We start from the raw sequence: 23,565 nt of genomic DNA, 5'->3' as shown, positions 1-23,565 counted from the left end.
TCTTATAAATTATGATTTGAAATGAGGCTTTTAAGCCTGAATTAAGGTTTCAAGCCAGGGTTAAGGTTGACCCTAGCATGGCCAATTGAGTGTGTCCTTTAAAAGAAACGTGCACATTGTTGTGAACAGGATGCCTAATATTGTGGTTATTTTTATTTTTATACTATCCTCTTTATGCTTGTATGTGAGTTAATTATGTGAAAATCTCTCCCATCCATTTTGGCAGTACCCCCGACCGCCAGCAGAGGTCACAGGTGCCCTGCAAAGCTTTTTCAATGTGGTTTAGCGTTGCTTAGTAAATAGTGCAACACCGAAGCGCTTTATTGGTGCTGCTCATGTTCATGAAGGTTGCCTCCATCTTATCTATTAAATTGTTTTCATGCTTGTCACAATGACAATCCTGACCCCTGCTTACTGACACTATTCCTGCTTTGATGTCGTTTTGCTCTACGCAACATTAAATAACACGCGATGACAAGAGTGCAACACCAAAAGCAAGCGGCATTAAACATTTACATTCCTAAAAACACAAAGTGCACAGGGCTTTTCCGCCTGAATATTCAGGAATGCATGAATTAATCAAGAGCAATAAATATGTGATGTTCTCGGTGTACCGATCTAAATTCATTCACCTCGAGAGCAGTGTGGGACCGTCCGTGACATAACCTCTAAACCTAGTAACGACTTAATTCAAGCAACTGAATGTGACTCCCTGAACTTAACCGTGACATAAGCTAAGCCCTAAACCTAGCACCGAATTCTCTATCCAACATCGAACTCCAAAACTGAGCACTAAAACTACAGCTCTACACCTTAGACCTCGACCTCACCCTTAATATGTAAGGTTTCGGCATATGTCGGAAAATTTGTTAATATGACCTTTAATTTTATGTTGCAATCACAGCTCAGGTTGCTAACATCACATGACTAAATTTAGGGAACAGTGAGCCGTGATGGGTCGTTATCTGAGCCCAGAGTAACTGTGATGACATTTGCAATCGACGTGTGGCAAAATGGCCCCCCACATTCTTCTGCTTGATTCGTATTCCACAAAACAATACCGTGTTGACACCATAGTGGGAGCACATAAAATGTATTGTAATTAGAAATGTTGATTTTTATTTCCCCTCTAAGTATCTGATTGGTCAAAGTCGATTTATATATGAAACTTTTACACATCTTTCTGATACGCGTATTGCACGGGCCATTATCACGATTTCACGACAATTTTTTTTTTTTCTCGATATATTGTGCAGCCCTAACGGCAAAAAAAGCCAATCAGGAAATGTCCTGGTCTGCACTACCAGTCAACTTTGGTAAACTATTTTTAATATATCTGCAAGTTACTCATGTGACCCCCTCTCATGACTCCATGGGACTAACTAATAAACCTCGCCCTGAAATCTCGCCTTCACCCTAATCCCTAAACACAGATCTCACACTTAACTCTTAAATCTTGCCCCAACAGGAGAACCTTAGCCATACGCTCGAACCAAAACCCGAAAACTTCCCTCCTCATTAGCTGCGCTCTCTGCCTATGTTGTTTCTGGCTTGCCGCTCCACACCCTCAGTTGGATGTATGCACCCATGGGCGGCTAACAAAGCTTCAGGCGCTGTTGAGCAATCGGTGCACATTTGTTTGTTCGCCCCGAGACAATGTGGGACACTTGCCATGACAGCTGGAGCTGCACTCTATTTATCTTGCGTGTTGACGTACACGTCCGAAGCGCTTGAAAGCCCACAGGAGGAATTCTTTTTTTTTTTTTTCCATCACTCGCCCCCGAGCTCAGAATACAGTGTTTCTCTTCGTGGATATGCGCACTGCGGATTAAGTGGAGCGCAAAAGGCGGAGGTCAGTCAAGGGTGGATTTCCTTACCTACCTCACCTTCCTACCTTCAGGTGGAGGATGAAGGTGACATCATGAGGTCATGGAACCTCAAGTCAAATGGGCAAAGGAAAAGAAAATTCGCCCCCCCCCCCCCCTCCCCCAAAGCAAGTTGAACTTAGTAACATGAAATTTGGTTGGAATGTCTTTCACAAGACCCACAAAAAAAGTCCAAAGCAAGAAGCAATGGCCCAAGACACTGCAAGTCTGCCATTTTATTTTGAGCAAACATTTTAAATTGAAAATATTGCGTCTGATTACTGTCAAATATGGACCGTGTAGCATCAGGAAATTTGTTAAGCATATTTGTCAGGACTCAAGCCACCAAAAAAAGAAAGAAAGAAAAACACTGCGGGTTTGCCATTTTGGTTTGAAACCGAAATTTTAGGTTCAATTTGTTTAAGTTCCTTTAACAAACTTGACCCAGAAATTTGATCTGCTTGCCAGAAAATTTCAAACAATTTATGTTAGGAGGCGGTAAATTCCGATGAATTTAGGTTTTTGTTATCGCGTCTGGGCAAAGCATAGCGGTGACAACCGTTGATGATTTATATGATGCTGTTATTATTTACTGTATTTGGTTATAAGAACGCCAACTCCAGCTGCTTCTTATTTGTTGCGGTGGTTGGTATCATGTATAATTGTGAGCCTATTCCGATTATTATTAAAAAAAAAAAAAAAAAAAACAGCCTGAAGATACTGACTAGATATAGCCCAAATAAATTAGAAATACGTGTGACATTTCCATGTTACATTTCAATGATTTAGGATGTTGCCACCCCCCCCCACCCTCACCCTCTGGCAGTTCCAAATACTAGATTTTTTCCCCTAAGTTTACAATTTACCACTATAAAATGTAACTCTAACTGTCAAGACCAGCTGGGATAACAGTAAAATACATTCCTTCAGGTAACATACTGTACTTAAATCACTAGTCGGTTAATTACGAGGGGCCGGTCCACGCTAAAAATGTCATGATTTTAGGGCCATTTCATAAACTTGTACAAAAGTTGAAAGAGCGAAACGGGAGGTGCTTTGTGCTTGCAGAAATGTGTTCAAAATAATAAATAAATATATGCATGTGGTGTACATTTCCGGCCTGTGTTCAGAGTCACTTGGAAGCTGGTGTGATGCCTCCTGTGCTGCTTGAGCTCCTTAATCTTGCGATCACATTTTATATCGACGGTGTCCTCTCATGGTTTCTAATTTGCACTTTGCTCAGATTGCCAGAGGCCAAGGCTGTCTCTTAAGTCGCAGTGAAAGTCCAAAACGCCACGCACCCTCCCACGTAACGCCAGTGAAGACGTCCAAGGCCTCTGGCTGAAAAAAGCCCCGCCCTGCTCTCTGCTTGTTTGGGCTCGTCTGGCTGGCCGTTGATAGCTTACCTGCGGAATTCACAAAGCTCCTTTTTTTTTTTTTTTTAATATATATGTACATCCCCATTTACACGAGGGCCATAGCTCAGCACGCTCACAAAGGCCAATGTGTACCCACCTAACCCCCCCGTCCTCACTCGCCTACGAGGAAATATAATCAGTCTTTTGAGGCCGGGCTTTGCTTTTGTGCCGCTTTTTACTTTCCTCCCCCTTGCACAAAATGTTCCTGTGCGGCAATGACATTGCTAAAAGCGCTTCTGTAAACACATCTGGATGACGTGGCCCCGCCCTTGCCCACCGTGGCATACGCTTGCGAGTTTGCGTCCCTATGTTTTTGCCTCAGGGGTGTTTTAACCAAATCTTGTGCAAGGTTCTGTGAGCACATAGCCCGATGACAGATCATCGCAGGTCGCTGGACTCTTTGGAAATCACACGCATTCCTACGTCTCTCACCAAGAAAGTGATTTTTAACGACACTCTCCGCAGCAACTATAAATAATGGGCAAGGAGAGCGCCACTGCCAACTACTGGAGTGGATCTGCAATTACACTTTATTCTAGTACAGCGGAAGAAAAGCATGTTCCCCAGGTTCACACGTGCCCTCCCAGGGGTGCTTTGAGAAGTACCGGGTTAGGGAAAGGAGCTTGAGCTATCGGGCGGCACGGTGACGACTGGTTAGCACGATGGCCTCACAGCGCAGAATTCGTGGGATCGTTTCCAGCTCCGGACTTCCCGTGTGAAGTTTGCATGTTCTCCCTGTTCGGTTAGTTGTTTTTTTTTTTGGTGGGTTCGTTAGGTTTTGAGATCAAATTCAGAAACCTATTCTTTGAGTTTCAAGTTTGCGTGACTAATCACAATGTTATATTGGCTGTAAACGGGTTTTGTTTTACCGGGAGAGCGGGTGCGCCAAATCTAACCGATTTAATCAAATGGTATTTATATGACTGTTGCATAACTTCAAATCTTCAAGCCGTCGTAAATATTGTAGCATCGCTCTTGATTTTTGAACTTCCTGTGAACCTCTTAACAAAGGTAGCATATTCCGCCGACATTCAAGCATCGGGCCTAGAATACCTTTAATGGACAAACACCACGCAGAGTTGTGAGGAACATTTCAAAGACCTGCGACTCTGCTAGTGTTCAGTCATCGAATGCTTTATCTAGCCGAGAAAAGACATAGCCCGAGGGCTTTTTCATTAAAACCTTTGGTATTTTCCTCTTAAAAATGAGCGCGCAGACAGAAGACAGAATATGACGAACACGCTGTTGATTTGCTTTTAGTCTGAGATCACGCTCACATAATGAGCATGCCCCGGAGTCCGCTAATGCCATTGAGTACCGACAGATCTAAAAATCATAAATCATAAAGTCATGAAGAAAAAACATCTGAGGGCATATATATATATAATTTATTTATTTTTTATTTTATTTAATTTTTTTTATTTATTTTTTTTTTTCATATGAATTTTAACAGGGGCTAAAGTCATAATGCTCAAAATATGTAGAACAAAATATATAAAACAAAATACAGTGGCTGTATCCTGGTATTCATGGTATTCAACGCTCTCATATGGCATCTTGTTTGATCAGCCGCGAAGGCGAAGGCTTGCGGGTCTTCTGGGACCGCTTGAGGGAGCCCTCCTTCGTCTCTTGGTGGAACCCCTTCGCCACCGACCTGCCGTACATGACCTTCATAGAACATCCCGTCAGGAAAATCAGCGATGCCTTCGCTTCCGTTTGCCACGTAAGTTTCCATAGACGACCCCGGTGTACTTGTGAAGTACCCTGTAACCTTGAAAGTCAGAACGCGGCGCCATCGGACAGTTCGGAAGTTGGTTGTTGTTGTTTGTTGACTGATCATTTTTTGACTTTCTGCATTATTCGCTGGTTGACACGTTTTCTTACATCCATAAATTGTTCTTCTTACGATTAATAGTGCTTCACATATTTTTGCACTTCTACGGCTGCTCACCGCCTGTACAGATAATGGGAAAAGGATTCAGACAGTTTAGTTTCCGTTATCTGTCATGAGGAAATATTTCTCCGTAACGTGAACAAATCGCCATCCACCTTGGGTGTTTCACTGTGTGGTCGCCTTTTTATGCTTCAGTTAAAGAGGTGTGTAGCAGGCACTCGCCTCTTCTATTGAGTCATAAAAAAAAGAAAATAACAGCATGATGATGTTTTTACATGGCTGAACGATTTATTGACGATAAACCTGAAATGCTCCATGAGTCATTTAACCAATAAGCACTCATATAAGACTAACCATACACAAGTCAAATATTGAATTTCTACTGTATATTATGCTTCTTTTAAGAGAACCACTCGAAACTGTTTTGCCCGCATGGCACCATTAATAAGCAGCCCTTCTCTGTCATTTATTGCTTACTAATATTATTTAATGTCCACGTCTTCCGGCTTCAATCATGTCATGTGGCCATGTTGTCCGCAGATGGAGAACTTCCGTCAGCAGCTCAAAGAGGCGGCACAGAACGCCCACAAGGCCAAGCCGGTGCCAGGGAAGGCCAATGGCGTCCTGCTGCTGAACCAAAACATCTTCATCAAGGCCTACTTCGGCTTCATGTCCTTCCTGGGCAACACGAACAAACTGGGATACTGCGTGGCGCGGGGAAACATCGGCTTTTAGAGCTTGCTTTCATGGTACTTTCCTTCATTTCCTCCCTTTTGTCTGGTTTAGTTTGGTCGATTTCTGATGAGGACCAGGATCAACTGGCCAGTTCCAAACCATCTTGTTATGGTTTAGTTGGACAATTATTCAAACAAATATACTGTACAGTGAACCTTCTATTCGCAGGGGATAGGGACAAGTGCGCTATATAACGATGTAGAATGTGACGGGCCTGACTTCTCACAGAAATGCAGATCAGAAGCTCCTCAATTCACTTCAAAATAATTCCTTAACGTTAGCTTACCACAAGATGGCAGCAAAGCAATCATTTTTAATATAATTGCTTTGGTTTGCACAAAAACTGCACAATTCGAGAATAGGTTCCCCCAAAAAAATCAAATAAAAAAATACCAGCTAATACGTGAATGCCGCACACAGTTTAGTGTGGAATGATAATAAAACAAATCGAAATAAATAAGTAGAACCACTCAAACTTTGAGCCTTGTTGTTTCCATGATCGTCCTTTATGTTAGGATTTGAGTTACATGCTGTTTGTTCACATCTGATACTGATTTGTCCGTGTTACTGATATTTTACGGCCGTGTTATGTTGCATATTTCTTAAAAAAAAACTTTCCATTTGAAATAAAATGGAGAAAAAATATTTAAATGGAAAAAAATAATAATGAAAACATTTCTTTTATTGGTCCTAATATTCTTTTTAGGGACCCAGAGAAGGCCAACTTAAATGAACCTTAAACACTTATTTTGCTTTCTTTGGTTTGACATCGACTTTGGGAGAGGAATTTCCCGCCCCCGCGAGTGCCACACTTTCTTCTTCTACTGTTGACTCCGTACTGATATGCTAATTTGTCTCTCTGTTGTGCAATGGGAGCCCTTTCTTCCTCTCTCCGCATCTCACATTAAAAGTCTCCCAGCACGCCGTTTAGCCTCCTCCGAGATGTAGCCCGAGCACAAAGGGGGACGCGGTTGTCACTTTAGCTTTCTTTTTATAAATATGCAATTATTCGTGTATTTTTACACACACACACTTGTGTGTTTTCACCAGGTGTGTCATATTTCTACGAGGGTTTCATTTAATGTGATGAAAACGGCAAAGCGGATAATCTGTTACAGCAAAGCAGATATTGTTTATTGACAACAAATCACTTGGAATAAAACAAATGTTAATAAAATGTGTCTGTTCTTTATGCAATTTTGATTCATAACGTGTCATTTGACTGTATATTGAGTTGTGTATTGAATGTATAAATTGTAAAAAAAGAAAATTTTTTAAATTACTAACATACACATTTTTGTTGGATATTTTGTTGCATAACAATTGATACTAAACATGCAATTGTGCCTTGTATTTTTACAACTTGGTACTCTGTTTTTATTTGCCATATCCCAGTTCTCAGGTCTTTCCACTCATACAAAACATCGATACACCGCGTGATCACAAACATACAATTGTTTTTTTGTGTGTGTGTTAGTTTTCTGTTTTTAAGCCGTCTTTATGTCCGCTAACATACAATTGTTCATATATTTTTTAAATGGCACTTGTGTGGTTATACTAGGTGACACTCTTGAGTTATCCGACTAACTCGTTAGCCACCGATACATAACACCTCGTGATCGCAAACATAGATTTGTCTTCTGTATTTTTACACGGAACTTACATTTCGAGCTGCCTTGTGATTGCAAACATACAGTTTTGTATTTCCACTCAGAATTTGTTTGTGATAGATGACATTCTGTTTGTTTGCCTTCTAACACATGAATTGCTGTCCTACTTATAACAAACTTGAGTTACCTCAAGATCACAAACATACAATTGTGTGTTTATCCTCACATTCCGCACCCGCGGTGCTTCTCTGACAAATTCAATTGAACGTGGCCAAAGTCAAGCCTTGCTGTTAATTTTCTCTCTCTCTCTCTCTTTCTCTCTCTCTCTGGACAGGAAACAAGGTTAAGTATCTTAACGAGCGTGTCGTCCAGCTGTAGCTCCACAAGGCAAAGTAGCAGGTAGAGTTCAGCACCCGTGTATCGAGTATCGGCACCCGAGGGGGGCCGCAGAGAGGCTTTAACCTGTTTCCTCCCAGAGTGAGGTGGCGTCCCTCATGAGGGATCAAGCTTTTTGCTTCTTTGCTCTGGCCCCGAGCTTAACACCTTGTCCATACATCTTGTTGTGCATCGCCTCTACGGGTTGTAAAAGATGTTGGCCACGCTGATGTTGACTGCACCCGTAAAAGCCCTCAAGAAAGGTGTTAATTCCGATGATAGTGAACGCCACAAAAGGTGGGAAATTAGGTTCAAAGTTCAATTTCAACAAGGAACTCTTCTGCTTCTGTATTGTAGATGTAGGTGGTTTGTCATTTAATTTGCCAGCACTTTTCTTTGATGGTAGATATCGACTTGACTGAAAGCCATATAGGTAAATATGGGCGTGTGAATGTGTGCGTAAGTGTGCTTGTGTGTGGGAGTGTTGTGTGTCCTCAGTTAATCCTTTTATAGGAATTACACATCATTATGTGCGTCAGCCCTCAGGCTATGTAATCATAATTAAAAAAAAAAAAAAATCCTATCCAAATGTTCCTTCTGATATGTAACGTTGACAAAAGCTGTCATAAAATAGTTTGAGAAGTTTGGGGCTATGAAGGTCATTGTACTGACACGCCAATCAAAATTGAGCAAATTTTATATATTATTTATTTTAATTATTCTTATTATTTATTATTATTGTTATTTATTATAATTATTATTATTTTATGTAGAATTTCCGGGTGAATCTCAATGTCCCCCGGTTGTCATTTCCTGGATACGTCATCTTAGTGGCCATTACGTGCTGAAACCTGCCCGTCTTATTCTAATCACTTGGGACTTGAACTCAGAACCCTTTTGAGACGGTGCAATTCTGGATACGCGATGTACTTGTAAACACAGTCAGCGATTTTAGAACGTTTTGAGTTTTTTAAGACACGCGGAATATTGGGAAATGATTATATATATGCAACAAATCTACCAACTGAATAGAATCTTCTTTCGCCTGGAAAAATATTCTTCCTTTTTCCGTTATTTTATAATCATCAAGAGAAAAAAAAAAGTTTGGTTGCCCAAAATGCAGCCGTTTCTTCCGGTAGTCTCAAACTGTCCTAATTTTATATCTAAAATGGAGCATTAATATAATAATAATATTAATAATATAATAATAGAAATGTATAGTGAATTAGCATGAGACGCTTCCCCATCCATCCGCGTTTGTAAAACGTAATTGACATTGTGTTTATCAAAGAGAGTAAATGAGTTAAATAACGTCATAAAACAAATTTGGAGATGAACGATTCTTTGCTGAACAGACTGCAGTGGAGTTGGAAAACGGACAAAACTGATGCGGAAGAGATAAAACCCAGAAACTGAAAAGTTGCTCATGGAGCAAAAAAAATTTTTAATTTATTATTATTATTATTATTATTATTATTATAAAATCCTGATGTGCTCGAGTAAAAACAAGGGTATAAATTCGGAATCAGCGCAAAAATAAAATCCTCCAGAAAAGTTGACTTCAATCTCTGATTAAAAATAATTTGGTAAAAATTTGTCGACCAGGCTGCCGTAATTTGCGTTTGTCGGCAACACACGGTTACTTTGTCCAAGTGGATCCAAAGTGACTTTCCCGGCCAATGGTTGCATTCCAGGCTATGAAGGTAATTTGTTACCTGCGGCTACATCATCAACATCAATGTGTTCCTCGCACCTCCCTCCAATTATTTTCCACGGGTACACTCCATCGGTTGGCGTATGTGGCAGGAAACAAGAATCCCAACAGACTAACGTCTTTAATCATCATCTGGAATGACTTCATAAACAACTCGTTTAACCGATGCACTGCCGGACATTTTCAAAGCAGAGGTCCTCCTTTTAGCAATTTGCTGCCAGCTACTCTCTTTCCTCTGTATTTTTCGGCCCTCAAGCAACTCTTCTCCCGCTGGCGAGCCTCCCACCGTGTTTTCCCATAAAGATTCTTCCCATTTCCATGCATCACTTGTGACTCTTCTGCCTCTGTGTTGCTACGCAAAACTTCCTACATGTTTTTCCGCACCACTAGGGTTCTTATTTCATCTATTTGACAATGTGCAGCCCACTCTTGGTTTGGTCGAAGATTTCCCCACCAAATTTCAATGTATTTCCGCAATTTAACTTTTTTTTTTTTTTTGTGACAATAGTGTCATGTGGAAAGGTACAAGACCAAGGTTGCTTTAATTGCTGACTAAGGCGGGGCGGCCGTGAAGCGAAACGCCGCTTGGTGTTTATTGAACGTCCTCGACTGGGCTTTTGTGTTCGGGGCCAGCCAGCAGGAATTCAGGGTGTGTAGCGGCCTACATAGTCGGGAGGCTCCGCGGATTTGACGCTTCTCCAAGTAGCCGCGTTCACCTAAAACGCCTCCAGACACAACACTGACAGCTGGCTGTTTGTGCGTGTACGTGCGCGCACGTGTGCATGTGGATAAACGTGTGCGTGTGCGTGTGTGCAAGGCCGCGTGCATTCGAGTGTGACGTTTGATTGTGTGCACGTTTGCGAGGGCCTGTCTATGTGCGCATGCATGTGTAATTGTGAACAGGCAGGACGTGTACACGTGCGCGTGTTTATGCGAGTGTGTTTATATGTGGCTAAGCGTGCACGTTATCGTCTCAACATGCGTTTGTGCGTGCAAGTTTGCGGGTGCACGATTGTGTTCGCAGGTACGTCTGTGTGATAAATAAAGCTAGCGTGTATCACATACTGTGTTCCCCCCACGCGTTGCCTCGTTCACACTTACTGCATCGACAACACATGCGGCCACAATGGTGGCGCCGCTCGACCGTTAGCAACCAACGCGCTAACCCCCTGACAGCTGAAACGTGTTTACCAAACAAACAAGTAAAATTGCCTCCTCACGCGAAAAGGGCTTTGCAGGTATTTGCGGCCGCTAGAATTCGTCTTATGCGACGCGTCGCCAGCATCCCGGCGCGGGCGTCTAGCCCAGGCCGTTCCAGGTCGCCTCTCGCTTTCCCCGTCACATTCCCACGTCTCGCATTCCTGACAAATTCCGCTACCGGACGAACCTTGACCGCCCGTAGAACCTTAGCAACGACATCCTAGATGGCCGGACGCTGGCCAGTTTGTCATTTCTTGATTTGCAAGCCCGATGCCTTGCACCGTTTGGATCTCCTTTTCATACATCGAGTTACTAGTTGAAAGGGAAACCACAGAGACAGGAGAAACGATAGAGTACAAACCAGGTCTAAGAAGAGTTGCTGGCAGAACAGGAAAGCAAAGGCAAACGAGTTGCTGTCAGTAAGAAAAACCTGAAGACAGAACCGTTTAGCCCTTTGAAAATGAGTTGCGAGTGGAACAGTTTAGTATGTTTAGGCGAGAGACAACAGACACGTAGGAAAACAGGCAAAGAGTTGCTAGTGGAGCTGAAATCTGGCAGAAAAGCATCCAGTGGGGTGGAAAAGTATATGTGAGAGTTGTTTGTTGGTTTTTTGAAATCTTCCATGAAGATACACGCACACTCAGGCACGCACGCACGCACGCACGAGTTGCTTCTGTTCACTTAACCTGCGCAGGCGACGTAATGATGCAATTCACTTTCCGGCCAGCAGGGGGATGCAACAGTCCTTTACGCCTGTATACAAATGTTCTCTACATACCACAGAGGATATTCAACACCATTTCATCCATAAATCCGACATTAAAAAGTCTTACAAATGCTATAAAAATAATAAGGTTAATAAATAATGCTGCTGTTAACATTCTTTTCAGATTTTACATACATTTGTTTGTAGAGAAATCATACATGGATTACTTGTATTAATACAATGCCTTTAAAATCAATCAATCAAGCAAATCAATAGAAATTAGTACTCTTACTGGATTGTTTGTTAAAATGTATTCATACATCCATACAATATTCAAAACCATCAAACATAATTGGTAATTTAATTGAATAAAGTATTCACAATTATGTGACTTAACATCTCATTAAATAAATCCTTGAAAAATGCTAAAAATTATTTTTCCGTTTAAAATAATACATAATTTAAAATAAATTATTTCAAATACTTAACAAAACACAATATTGTTCAACTGCCCCCCAAAAAATAATTAAATCATTAAATAATTAAAACTGGGTAATCAAATATATGTAATTAGTAAAGGATATAGTTCACAATTTAAATCATGTAGTAAATTAGTTTAACATGATAATAAAATTATGTTTTGATTATTATGATTTTTAATTATAGCTTTTCTGTATTGTTTCTTCAATTTTACAAAGAAACTAAGTGTCTGTGGTCAACAACTTAGGTGGATGTACAGTCCAGTGCATGCGGGAGGACAGGGACATCTGGTGAAACCGGAGCAGCACAGCTGTCACCCGTCTCGCTCTCAAATGTTCCTTCTGCCAACGTACAACATGCCAGCCATATCCACGTTGCATATTTGGCAACTAGCGGGAGGGAGCTCGGGGGGTTGCTGCTGCTTGGTAGAGAGAGCGGGAGAGTGCCCACTAGCACCATGCCTCGGCCAGCCAAAGGTCAGCAAGATAGGAGGTGGATCGACTGGGCCCAGTCAAGAGCGGCCCATCTTCACCTTAAACTTAAAACATGTATCGGTAGTTTTTAATAACTTATAACATATTTCTACAATGCAATGTATTTAATAGAATTTGATCAATTGTGTTTAATTAACAGAATTAATTGGAGTTATTAATGGTTATCTTTTCTGGAAAAAAAAAAAGTTTTTTTTTATAATTCATGGAATTTATAATCTTTTCATCCAACATATTATATGAATTTATATATTCATGTTCTTTTATTTAATAATGCTGCTGCCAACCCATTGAAAATTTCCACGAAAAACACCTTAGAATCACTGGCATGAGATACAATTAACCCAAACCTCCTAACGTTGACATCCTCTGCATTTTTTTTTCTCCCAGTATCCTGCCCGGTGGTTGTATTATAATATTCATAAAATACTATATCACAACACATCTCCCGCTTTTATCTTGAAAGTTATCCCCAACACGCTCCTTGTGGTCAGACGACATATACATTCCAGTGTCTGTGATGTGCCACTTGTTCGTGTGCAATGTGATTTAAAGCAGGCCCTCGAACCAGGCCTTTGGACTCGTGTTACATTTGGATGGTTGCAATCTATTCAGCGGCTTCTTCTCACGTTGTTTTGATAACTCTGACGACGTGTTGTTTTGAAAAGGCCTCACTCGATGAAAGATTGCTTTCTTTTCTTTACCCGATGACTGTGTGTGTGTGTGTGTGTGTGTGTGTGCGTGCGTGATATTCCTCACATAACATGCAGGTAAAATGTGGCATACTGGGAACAAAAGAAAACAAAAAACCCAGTCAGCTCACGTGTCGGACGCAGCATATCCATAAATAGGATAAAGCGTTCTTTTATCAATGCGTTTATGGTTGCGTTGGCATGTTGCCGTCTCGCAGGGAACCCTAAGCCGATTTTGAATGGCCGGCGTGATCTGCTATGGAGAGAGAGAGAGAAAAAAAACAAAACAGTTGACAAATGCATTCCAGACCTGGAGATTAGCTGGAGGGGAGGCGTTAAGGGTTAAGGCTAAAAGGTAGGGCTAAGGTTAAGGGGAAGAACGTTTAGGATTTCGGTTTTGGGGTAAATTTAAGGGGTGGAGGGAAGTTTTGGTATATAAGTATGTTTTAGAAGTAAGCAGCAGAAGAAGAGAGATTTGGCCATAAGCGATAAGAAGTAAGTTGGAGGGATAAGGTCAGAAGGACAGTTGTTGGGTGAAGGGTGCAGAAGTAAATTTAATTGAAAGGATTAATAATAATAATAATAATATTCCCTTTATTAGTCCCACAATGGGGAAATTCGAGATTTGAACCCAGGCCTCCTGGGGAGATTGGGTCCTGAACGCGGCGCCTTAGACCACTCGGCCATCCTGGCAGCCACTCGACCATCCCTTAATGATGGAGGGTAAGGGTTTGCGGGGGTAGGTTCAATTTTGGATTGTAGAAGTACATTTTAGGATTAGGATTAATTTCAGATCTCAGCAAATGAAGGGTCTTCAATCCTGTTCCTCGGGGGCGGGTGTCCCAACACACCTGATTCAAATGTCAGGTCAGCGGCCCTCCAGGAACAGGATTGAGGACAGCTGGGTTAAGAGTTAGAGGGTTCAGGGGTAGGGCTGCAGGTAATGACTTATAGGTCAAGGTACCGAAGGGTGTTTAAGTGGTTGGTTAATGGTATGGTTTGGCTTTAGGACCCGCGGTCAGGGATGGAAGTACATTTTTAGGTGTGAGAGATGAGGAGTTCCGGCTATCATAGAGTTCAGGGATGAACGTACGTTAGGAGGAGTGAGTTTAAGGGTTGAGGTCAAGTTCAGATATAGACTATGTAAATTCAAGGGGTGACAGATTAGGAGTTTAGTCCAAGGATAGAAATAAATTTGAATATGGAGACATTTTAGGGTTGAAGTTCGTAGGTATGAGATAGTCTTAGTGTTTAAAGGGTGCTATTAGGATTCGTCCGAAACGTGGTTTACAAAATTGAGGTTAAGGGTCAAGTTCAGATGTAGGAGATGAATTCACAAATGGATAGAGTAAGAAGAAGATTGGCAAGGCTGTTTTTTTTTTTGTCTGTCGTGTTTTGCAACAGTTTCCTGGCGACGGGGACGCGTCAGGATTGGGCGAGGCTCAAAGGGAGCAATTTTGCGTGTCTGCAGATTATACGGAAAATCTTAACTGATGACACATTCATCACATTTTCCGCCCTTCACACACACACATACAAAACATAAATCAGGTGGGAATAACGAGCAATGTTAAGTGTTCATTATGTGCCACCGGATCCTTTTCATTGGTCGCCTCACTTCATGAGTGAAAGTTCAGAGGTTTGTCATCGAGTCCATCCTGAGATCATTTGGAGTGACTTGGTTTATGTGACTGGCTGTCAGGAGGGCGCATAGTTGACATGATTGGTGAGTCTTTGCGATGGAGAGCAGGATCCGCCGAGCGCCCCCGGGGGGGCCATACAAAAACCAGTCCTGCGAGCTTCTTACTTGGTCTGAAGATTTGTCTCTGCGACTCCCACTTGTTTAATAACCACGTCTTGGGTTACAAAAGCAAAAACAACAGCACAACATTTGTACCCCAGGGCATCCTTAAACCTGAATTACACACACAAATGTGAATCAGTTGTGCTTATTAAAGGGGAAGTCAACCCCAAAAAATGTCATGGCAAGAATTTGTTCTATGCAAGGCAAAAAGTAAAAAAAGGCATTCTGATTAATATTGTGTTGGTGGAATAAGAGTTAAGCAGTAAAGAGGACGTCCATTTTGTCACTTCTGTCAACCAAAAATGGCATCACAATTACTCAGGGATCACGACCAATCATGACTCAGCTTCATAAAACAGGTGATCCATGATTGGTCATTATCTGAGCCCTGAGCAACTGTGAAGTCATTTTCAATCCAAAATGGCCGCCCCTGAGATGGCCAAAAAGGGTTGATTTTGCTGCTTAAGTCTTATTCCACAAACACAATATTAATCAGAATGCCATGTTTAGACTCGTGAACGCATATATAACATATTGTAAAGATTTTGGGGGGGGGGGTCGACTTGTTCCCCTTTTAGTTTGGGTGCACGTGTCTCCTCTTTATTGGTTGGATCCAACCTAGAGACGTGAAAGTGGAAGGTTGTTTGCATCGTCAATGCCGATTTGTTTATCCACTTACTGTACTGCTGTTATTGAAGTGAATCGTTTTATAATTGGAATGAATTGTTTTGAATTCAGAGTGCATCATATTATAACTGGAACGACTGTTTTGAAGCTTTAAACCAGGCGTGGGCAAACTACGGCGTTTTAATCCAGCCCGCCGAACTTGGAAAAAAATGAAATGAATAAACCTTGTTAATGTTTTATTTTCTAAATACTCTGGTGTGTCAAAGACATATTTATTGGTGTAATGCTTTTGTTCACTTTCATTTAAAATTAATCTTTCATTTTCTCACATGAGGTGAGGTTACCAAAACACTCCATCCATCTGTTCCCGGTCCGACCCGACCCCTCTGTCAAATTTTAGAACCCATTGTCGCCCGCCAATCAAAAAGTTTGCCCACCCCTGCCTTAAACCATAGCGAAGTACTGCAGATCAATTGTTCGGTGTCTTCTTGGTCTTGTGATGGTCTAGAATCGTAATTCTCCTCACAGCAGGAAATGTATTAGTCCACTGATAGAGCAGCAACCATTCCTCGCCATGGTTCGCCCCGTCTTGCATGGCAGCTCACCGCAACACGGTTGTACGGCTTTTAGTAAGACGAGATGAGCGGAAATGTCGGCGGCGCCCCGGCAGCACCGTCCTCGGACAAATGAACAGATGCGCCCGTCCGAGCCCCGAAGCTTGTCGCCGACAGATTGACGTGTGACGTTACGCCGCAGGAAGCTGGCTCTCTACCTGACACGGCTAACATTCCGCCGCGGGATCGACTTTCGCATGCGCTCATAGCAATGTCAATTCTCTAAAGCCTGCCAATTAGCAGGCTGACGTCACCCGTCGGGCATGAATAGGCCTGGCCAAAGCGCAACTAAACACTCGGGAAATATAAACAAAAGTCAAGGTCATGACAAAATGGTGATTGTGAGTAAACGGAGAGTGGCCAATCACAGCGCGATACAGAAAAAAAGTTTGACATTTCACTTCAATGAAATTACATTTTTTCTTGTTTTAATTGAATTCATGTTTAGACGTGCATGTGGATTTTCGTTGTTTCGCCTTGTTTTTTTTCAATCGCATAATTTTGAATCGCCATCGAACTGGATTGCATCCCATCAAACCGTAACTGAAGTGTATCGCATCGTAATGGATCGTTATTTAAACCGTATCGTAATGTGTGTAATTCATAATAAGGTTAATTTAATCATAATTGGAATGAGTCGTATCATAATTGCAGTGAATCGTGTCGTATCGTAATCGGAGTGAATCGTATTTGTGATTTAAGTAAATCATATCGTTATTGAAAGGAATCACATTTTATAAAGTGAGTGAATCTTATCGTAATCAGAGTTAATCTCATAATTGTATTCAATTGGATCGTAATTAAAGGGAATCTTATCTTAATTGGAGTGAATTTAACAGAATCGTGGTGGGACTGAATAACTAGGAGTGAATCATTTCATCGTAATTCAAATGAATCTTTTCACATTGGGCGTGTACGATGTCGCAACTTGGAATGAATCATAACGTCACCGGAGTGAATCGTGTCGGAATCCAAGTGAATCTTATCATACTTTGAGTGGAGTGAATCAATTCCATTGAACAGTTTTCCATTAACATCTTCATTTATAGTTTTAATTATCTGTATACAGTAGACAAAAATGCCGGTTCTCCAGTTTCACTCTGTCTTAGTTTAGAATTTTTTTTTTATTCTTGATGTCACCATCCACTTTAAGTGATGCCTCTGTGTTTGTTGTATTTCCGTCTTCCTTACATGCTTTTTTTTTTTTTTTAATACCTGCGCATCCATCTTCTTCTTCTCACCAACCATCCCTGCTGAATGCTTCTCTTTCGTCCCAAGCCTTCTGGAACATGGGCAGCATGTTTTATTTTTAAAGTATGTATCCGGTGACAAAGGACACTTGAACTTCCCCTCGCTTGGATTACACGCGGCCCAATGTAAGCTCATGCGCGGCGGCTAACGTGTCCGCATTGCGCCGTTGCACCCTCGGCGAGAAATGCTTTTTAATAGGTCCGAGGGGCGCGCCAATGGCACCTAATGCCCGGGGGCTGTTGCCGGGATACTGCCGGCCGCCGTTGTGCCAAACACCGCTCCGCGACTTTTGCGTCATGCGCTATCTTTCTGAGAGTTTCGAGCACGGAACGATCGGGTTACCGCGCAGAAGTGCTGAAGCAGGTCGTGGCGGCCAGCTGCTCGCTCCGTGTAAAGTATTGTCACCCTTGTCCGAATTCTCGGCCGTTTCCCCCCGCCTAGCGACGTCAGATTAGGGATTAGCGGCAAAAAAATGGATTTGAACGAAGTTAGTGTTTGCTTCGGTTCTAAATTCCAGCACAAACTGGTATTCGTGTGTGTGCGTGTGCGTATGTGTGTACATCAGTGGCAGGCCTTCAAGGCCTTCTCTGCTGGCCTAACATAATCAAGAAAAAATGATCATATTCCTCACATTGATGTAATTTTATATCCTAGCGTTGTATTTTTAGGTGAGAGTTTTTATCCAATCAGAATTCAGATAGCTTGTGTCGCTAGGCAGATTTCACACTATTCTTTCCGAGGCCTTCAGATACAATCTCTTTTTTCAAAGTCAACGGACTTTCAGATTTGATGGACGGTTGCGATAGCCAATCAGATCACGAGTTGATGAAAGTAAGGCCTTCTCGCTGGCCTTACGCTGAAGGCGATGAACACGTTTTGTGATTGGATACTCGCTCGTGAGGGGGCAGCGCTATGCGGAAGCAACACACTCGAAAGTCATAACTGGCGACCGTTCGAAAATCCAAAATATATTCTTGCTTTTTTAAACTACAATGGCCGAAGGTGTGAAAAGTGTGGATTTAATTGCAGATACACTTGCGTGGCCATTTTCAAGTCGGACCTTTCAAGAAGAAGCTAGGTCGTCCAACACTCGCTCCGTAGTGCGTAAATATCTTTCTATTCATAATTTCTCCAGCCGTGGTGTCATAAATGATGCTATTATGAGGGCGATTGATTCAAGTAGGACTTCACTGAAGGCTCAGGTGTGACGTGCACGGCCCGCCATTATCCGAGCCACTTCTCCTCACGAGGGTCGCGGGCGTGCTGAAGCTGATCCGCTGTACAAATCAATAGGCCAGAGTCCGAATCAAACCTTGAATCTAATCTTAGGCATGATGATTAAAAAGCGGTCGTCTGCAGTCAAGCATTGTTTTGACCGGCGTAACTGTTAGCCATGTTCAGCGTCATTAAGACCGCGCAAAATAACGAGGAAAAAAAACCAAAACAGGTTCAGTGGTGGATTTTAACGGCTTGACTCGTGTTCCTTACATTTGGCAGCGGCTAGAGGAAATCATGAACTGTGTTTACCCAGAAAAAAAAAAAACTCTGTGTCCTTGGAAAGAGAAAGGATAAGAAAAACAAATCCAGTTTTACTTGTTTGCGGAGGAGCACGTTCCAAGTTTACAGTTTGATGTTTTTGTTTCATTTGCACGACTTGATATCTGGCTGCACGGTGGATTAGTGATTTGCGCATTTGCCTCACGTAGAAAACTGTCGACGAGTGTAGAAAACGGATGACTGGGTGGTCTATAAGGCTGTTAGCATTGCTAGCATGTATGTTTCGCTCGAAATGAAAGTGCCAGTACATCTTATTTTCAGTACCAAGTATAGGACAAATGTGTTAGTCAGGAACTCTCATCTACAAACAAAAAAAAAAAATGTTCTCAACGAAGCAAACAACTCCTGTGGATTATCAGGACTCTGACTCATCATCTTTTCCCGCCACGGGCAACGTTCATTTTCCAAACACGAGGGCAGCATAATATCACATGGAAAAGTCACAGTGTGACCAAATAAAAGGGTATGACACCGTGGGAAATTGACATGTGAAAAAAAAAAAAAAAAACTAAATGATACATATCCTATTTGTCTAGAAGTTTGAAAAAGTGTCAAATGTCGTTTCGATTGCTGAAAAACACGTTTTATTCTTCTTCTTGTCGCATCGACTTCTAATTATAGTGAATGATCTCTTGTCCAAATTTCAATCAAGTGTATCGCGTCCGAATCTGAGTGGATTTTATAGCTCTGCATCGCAATTGGAGCGAATCGGGTGACTTTGTAATTGCATTTAATCGTGTCATCATTTGAGTGAATTGCGCCAAATGATGCGAACAACGAAACATCATTTTGAGATTTTAACAGAATTTTGTCATGTGAATATGCTGACATTTTAACTGGATTTTTTTTGTAGGAAAAACATAATTTGTCCATTTAAAAATATTTGATCAGGATTTTAATTGCATTGAATTTTGGAGTTTGTCATTTTAATTTTATGGGGATTTTATCATAGGAATAATAATGCTGCTTGGGTTTTTGACAGGTCTTCATTTTATGAATAGCGATACTGAGCTTTCAATTTTTATTCCATTATTAGCATCTATAGCCTCATTTTTGTTGTTTGGATAACATAACATGCTAATTTAATTAGTTTTTTTATTTATTTATTTGAAGGCCTTAGTTTTAATACGCACAAAATGAAAGCATGGAAATGTTGGTATGTGCACCACGCATATTTTAGTTCAGACCTCATTAGTGGGCCAAATATTCACCATTGTTGAGCTTAGCCTTGCTTTTAGCGTATTCCCAGCGAGAATATCGCATGCGGAGATTCGGGGGAAACAATGCCGAGTTGCCAGGCAGTTTTAGCATATAGGCCATAAATTATCAGCGCTGCATCGGACACTGATGCGTTTGACTCATGTGGATTTCCCCTGCATTAGTCACCCGGTGGAATATACACACACTCACGCACTCAAGTATGTCCGTATAACCCACCCCGACACAAACATTTACTGCGTGAGAGTGATGTTCCGCAATGACTGACAGCCGTCGCTTAGCTTCCGTCAGCTGCCGGGCCAACTGCGATGTAAACGCGTGTGAATGGGTTATAACACGGTTATAACATGGCAGTGGCTAGACAGTGAACACGGATTAAGACATTTACAGCCCATTTGGAGTCTATTTTGTCAGGATACGGTTGGGTGGGGGCTTGGTGGCGGGGCGGTTGATACCCTCCCGCGATGCTCGATGACAGCATGACGTAGCCGCCAAGTCATAAACACACGCACATGCATGTCAAATGAAGTAATCGAGGCTCAGTGACGGGCTCCCGCTGCCCGGGCCTTAGTGTAATTAATGATGTAAGGGTGTCGAGTGTCGGCCCTCGTAAAAATATCTCATTTAACGGTCCGTCATGGAGGTCGCTTTGTCCTCGTGCTTGCGCGTGAAAAGGCGCATTAACGGGATTTTGTTGTGTAAATAAGCTAATGCTGAGATGTTACCAGGATTTTAATAGGATTTTGTCGTATCAACAACAAATTTTAACAGGATTCTTGTTGTACAAGTAACAATGCAGAGTTTTTTTTATGTATAATAAACTTAATACTAAGATTTTAACCTGATTTCAATGGAGAGTGAAACAAATAAGCACACTAAGCACACTGACACTTAACAAAATAACAATGTCAAGATTTTGAGGGAATTTTGTTGTATGAATCCCTTCGTCTACCCGGCCGGGCTTTTAGTGTATATAATGAAGTAATGAAGATGTTGAGTGTTGCCCTCATAAAAATATCGAACAGAGGCATTAAAAGGATGTTCTTCTATAAATAACATTATGCTGAGATTTTAGCAAGATTTTCACTGGATTTTTGGGGATTAACAATGCAATGCTCAGATTTTAATAGGAATGTTTTTTAACATCAACATAATTTTAATTTTTAATTCTTTTTTTGTATAAATTAATATAATACTGAATGCTTAACTTGTGATATATTTTCGATGAAAAACCAGGATTTTATTGGGATTTTACCATAAAAATATGCCGCTGATTGTGATTTTGTCGCAAGAATAACAATGCTGAGCGTGTTACTGTATTTTTTTTGTCTTAATATCAATAAAATAACGTTGTGATTTTTAACTAAATTTGTTGCATGGATATTTTCATACGATTTCGTAATGGGTTTTGTGAGTCTTCTATTTACTTTTAATGGTAAATAAAGTAAAACGGCGTGGTTACTCATTCCAGTTTTCTTAACAAAAAGGTTTTGCGCAGATTTAGCCACCTTAGTATAGAGAGTTGACTTTTATATTGACATGCCGCTTTGCCAAAACAAAAACAAAATGAGCGGAGCGATGTTGACGTTTTGTCTGGCCCTTTGCAAAAATGAACACAACCTCCTTATGGGACGCGATGAAGCTTTGATGATCCCACATGGACTTTAGAGGGGCTACATTGTAAAAGTACAAGGCAGTGGACATGCAAGCATCTTGGAGGCTGTGGTTCCCTGGATACACTGCATCTATTTATTTGCTTTTCCCCCCCACCGTGACCCTGCCTGCCTTTTTATTTTAGCACACTGATTCACCTGCTGCCCATCTAGGCGGCACCTCTAGGTTTACGCTCTCATGTCGAGACGTCGGGAGAAAAAAAAAAAAAGCTCGTAGCTTGAACTCTGAGTACCTTTCCATCTCGAGACAGACACAATGGAGGTTGTAAATACGGGACACTATCTCGATCAGGATGTGGAAAATTGTTGATCTAATTTCTAACTTTATTTGTTTGAAATAGTCACGTTTTCATCTTGTTAGCATGTTAGCAGAGCGCACGTTAAATGTTCAAAAGCAACAATCCAGCTTGTGTTTTTCTTTGTTATTTTTCCTTGTTTTAAAACCGTTTTTAAAATGGCTTTAAAATGAGTGGGGGATTCTTGTATGACAATAAAAATCACCTTGAGAGGAGTTAGCAAGACTGGCGTTACCAAGCTAACACCTAGCCTAGCTAGGTGTCGTATTTTCCGGCACATCGCAGCATCTTGCTTGTCAGTCCAGGTATGACATTGGATTAGGTTTGATCATCACACACTTAAAATACAATAAAAACTCAACAATGTTTGTAATAGCTCATATTTGAATAAATATTATGCGCCGTGGGTGTGCGAGTGTGTGTGTGTGTGTGTGTGTTAGGGCAACAGGGTCAACTTGGCATGACATGTATATCCTAGCAACTGTGTGTTTGCGAGTAATATGTGGCACACACCAGCGTAGCCATCAATTGGTCGCGCTGGCCGATCAAGCCCCTCCTTCATATGAAGCCAAAATACCTAAATTCAAAACACAACTCACAACGCTCCCCACTCTGCACTGTACCCTCAGGCACTTTAATGCTGATTTCTATTCATAGTGATATTTTATTTCAATTAGTTTTCACATTTTGGTTGGTCTAGATGTGGTTCTAGTACCTTTTAAGTACCTTTGTCCATCTGGCATGACAACATGAATTCGCCCTACGCGACTGTGCAGTGCTATCCCGACTTTCCCTTTCACCGGTAAGTACGCTTTGTGATTGATGCTAGCAGGGCTAATGTGGTGAACACAAAGTAAGAGAGGGTTTTGAAAGTAGAAGTCAGCGACGGTAGCTGGGAATCCCCTTCCGAAAGCCGCCCGGCAACAGTTGCGTCCGCCTGCTTCTTCAGCTGCTATCACGGCGGGATGTATTTTTAAGTGCGGAGCGCGACGGGTGGACAAGCGGAAGCGCATGTGTTAGATGCTATCAAGTGGCTGTCACGGACATGTGGACCGATTTTGAATGGTACCGAATGTTACTTGTTAAATATGTAGTACACAGTAAACAACAATTCAAAGGAAAAAAAAGTAAAGGAAAAATTGGACTTTGAGCGAGTTTATGTTAGTGTTATAGCCAACTTTTGCCAGCGTCTTAGCAGGAGCTAGCTAGAGTTAGCACTCAAAATTGTAGCTCTGATTCAAGATTTTTTTTGATCTGACTGCAGTATTTGTATATTAGTATTTAAATTTATGGGGGGAAAAAATTAAAGTACAAAATAAAAAAGAGATTTGACAATTTTGGTGCT

General features: G+C 41.5%; 1 protein-coding gene across 4 annotated transcripts in view; it reads left to right on the top strand.

The window, feature by feature from the left end:
* Positions 1-23,565, top strand: part of tp63 (tumor protein p63) — a 64,574-nt gene that overhangs the window by 7,126 nt on the left and 33,883 nt on the right. For 3 of the 4 annotated variants that reach the window (XM_088312747.1, XM_088312746.1, XM_088312749.1), the window contains exons 3-5: positions 4,853-5,006; positions 5,718-5,926; positions 7,857-7,921. In XM_088312747.1, the coding sequence (XP_088168873.1) occupies positions 4,853-5,006; positions 5,718-5,926; positions 7,857-7,921 (428 nt within the window). Of the gene's footprint in view, positions 1-4,852; positions 5,007-5,717; positions 5,927-7,856; positions 7,922-22,908; positions 23,023-23,565 lie in introns of those variants that run through there. The other variant, XM_088312748.1, reaches the window with a different exon arrangement.

The sequence above is a fragment of the Idiotropiscis lumnitzeri genome, chromosome 13 (genome assembly GCF_059441095.1).
Source record: "Idiotropiscis lumnitzeri isolate Australia: NSW breed Sydney's pygmy pipehorse chromosome 13, RoL_Ilum_1.0, whole genome shotgun sequence".
In the NCBI taxonomy this organism is placed as follows: Eukaryota; Metazoa; Chordata; class Actinopteri; order Syngnathiformes; family Syngnathidae; genus Idiotropiscis; species Idiotropiscis lumnitzeri.
Note: the sequence above shows the minus strand (reverse complement) of the source record. Positions and strands in the feature narration are given on the sequence as shown.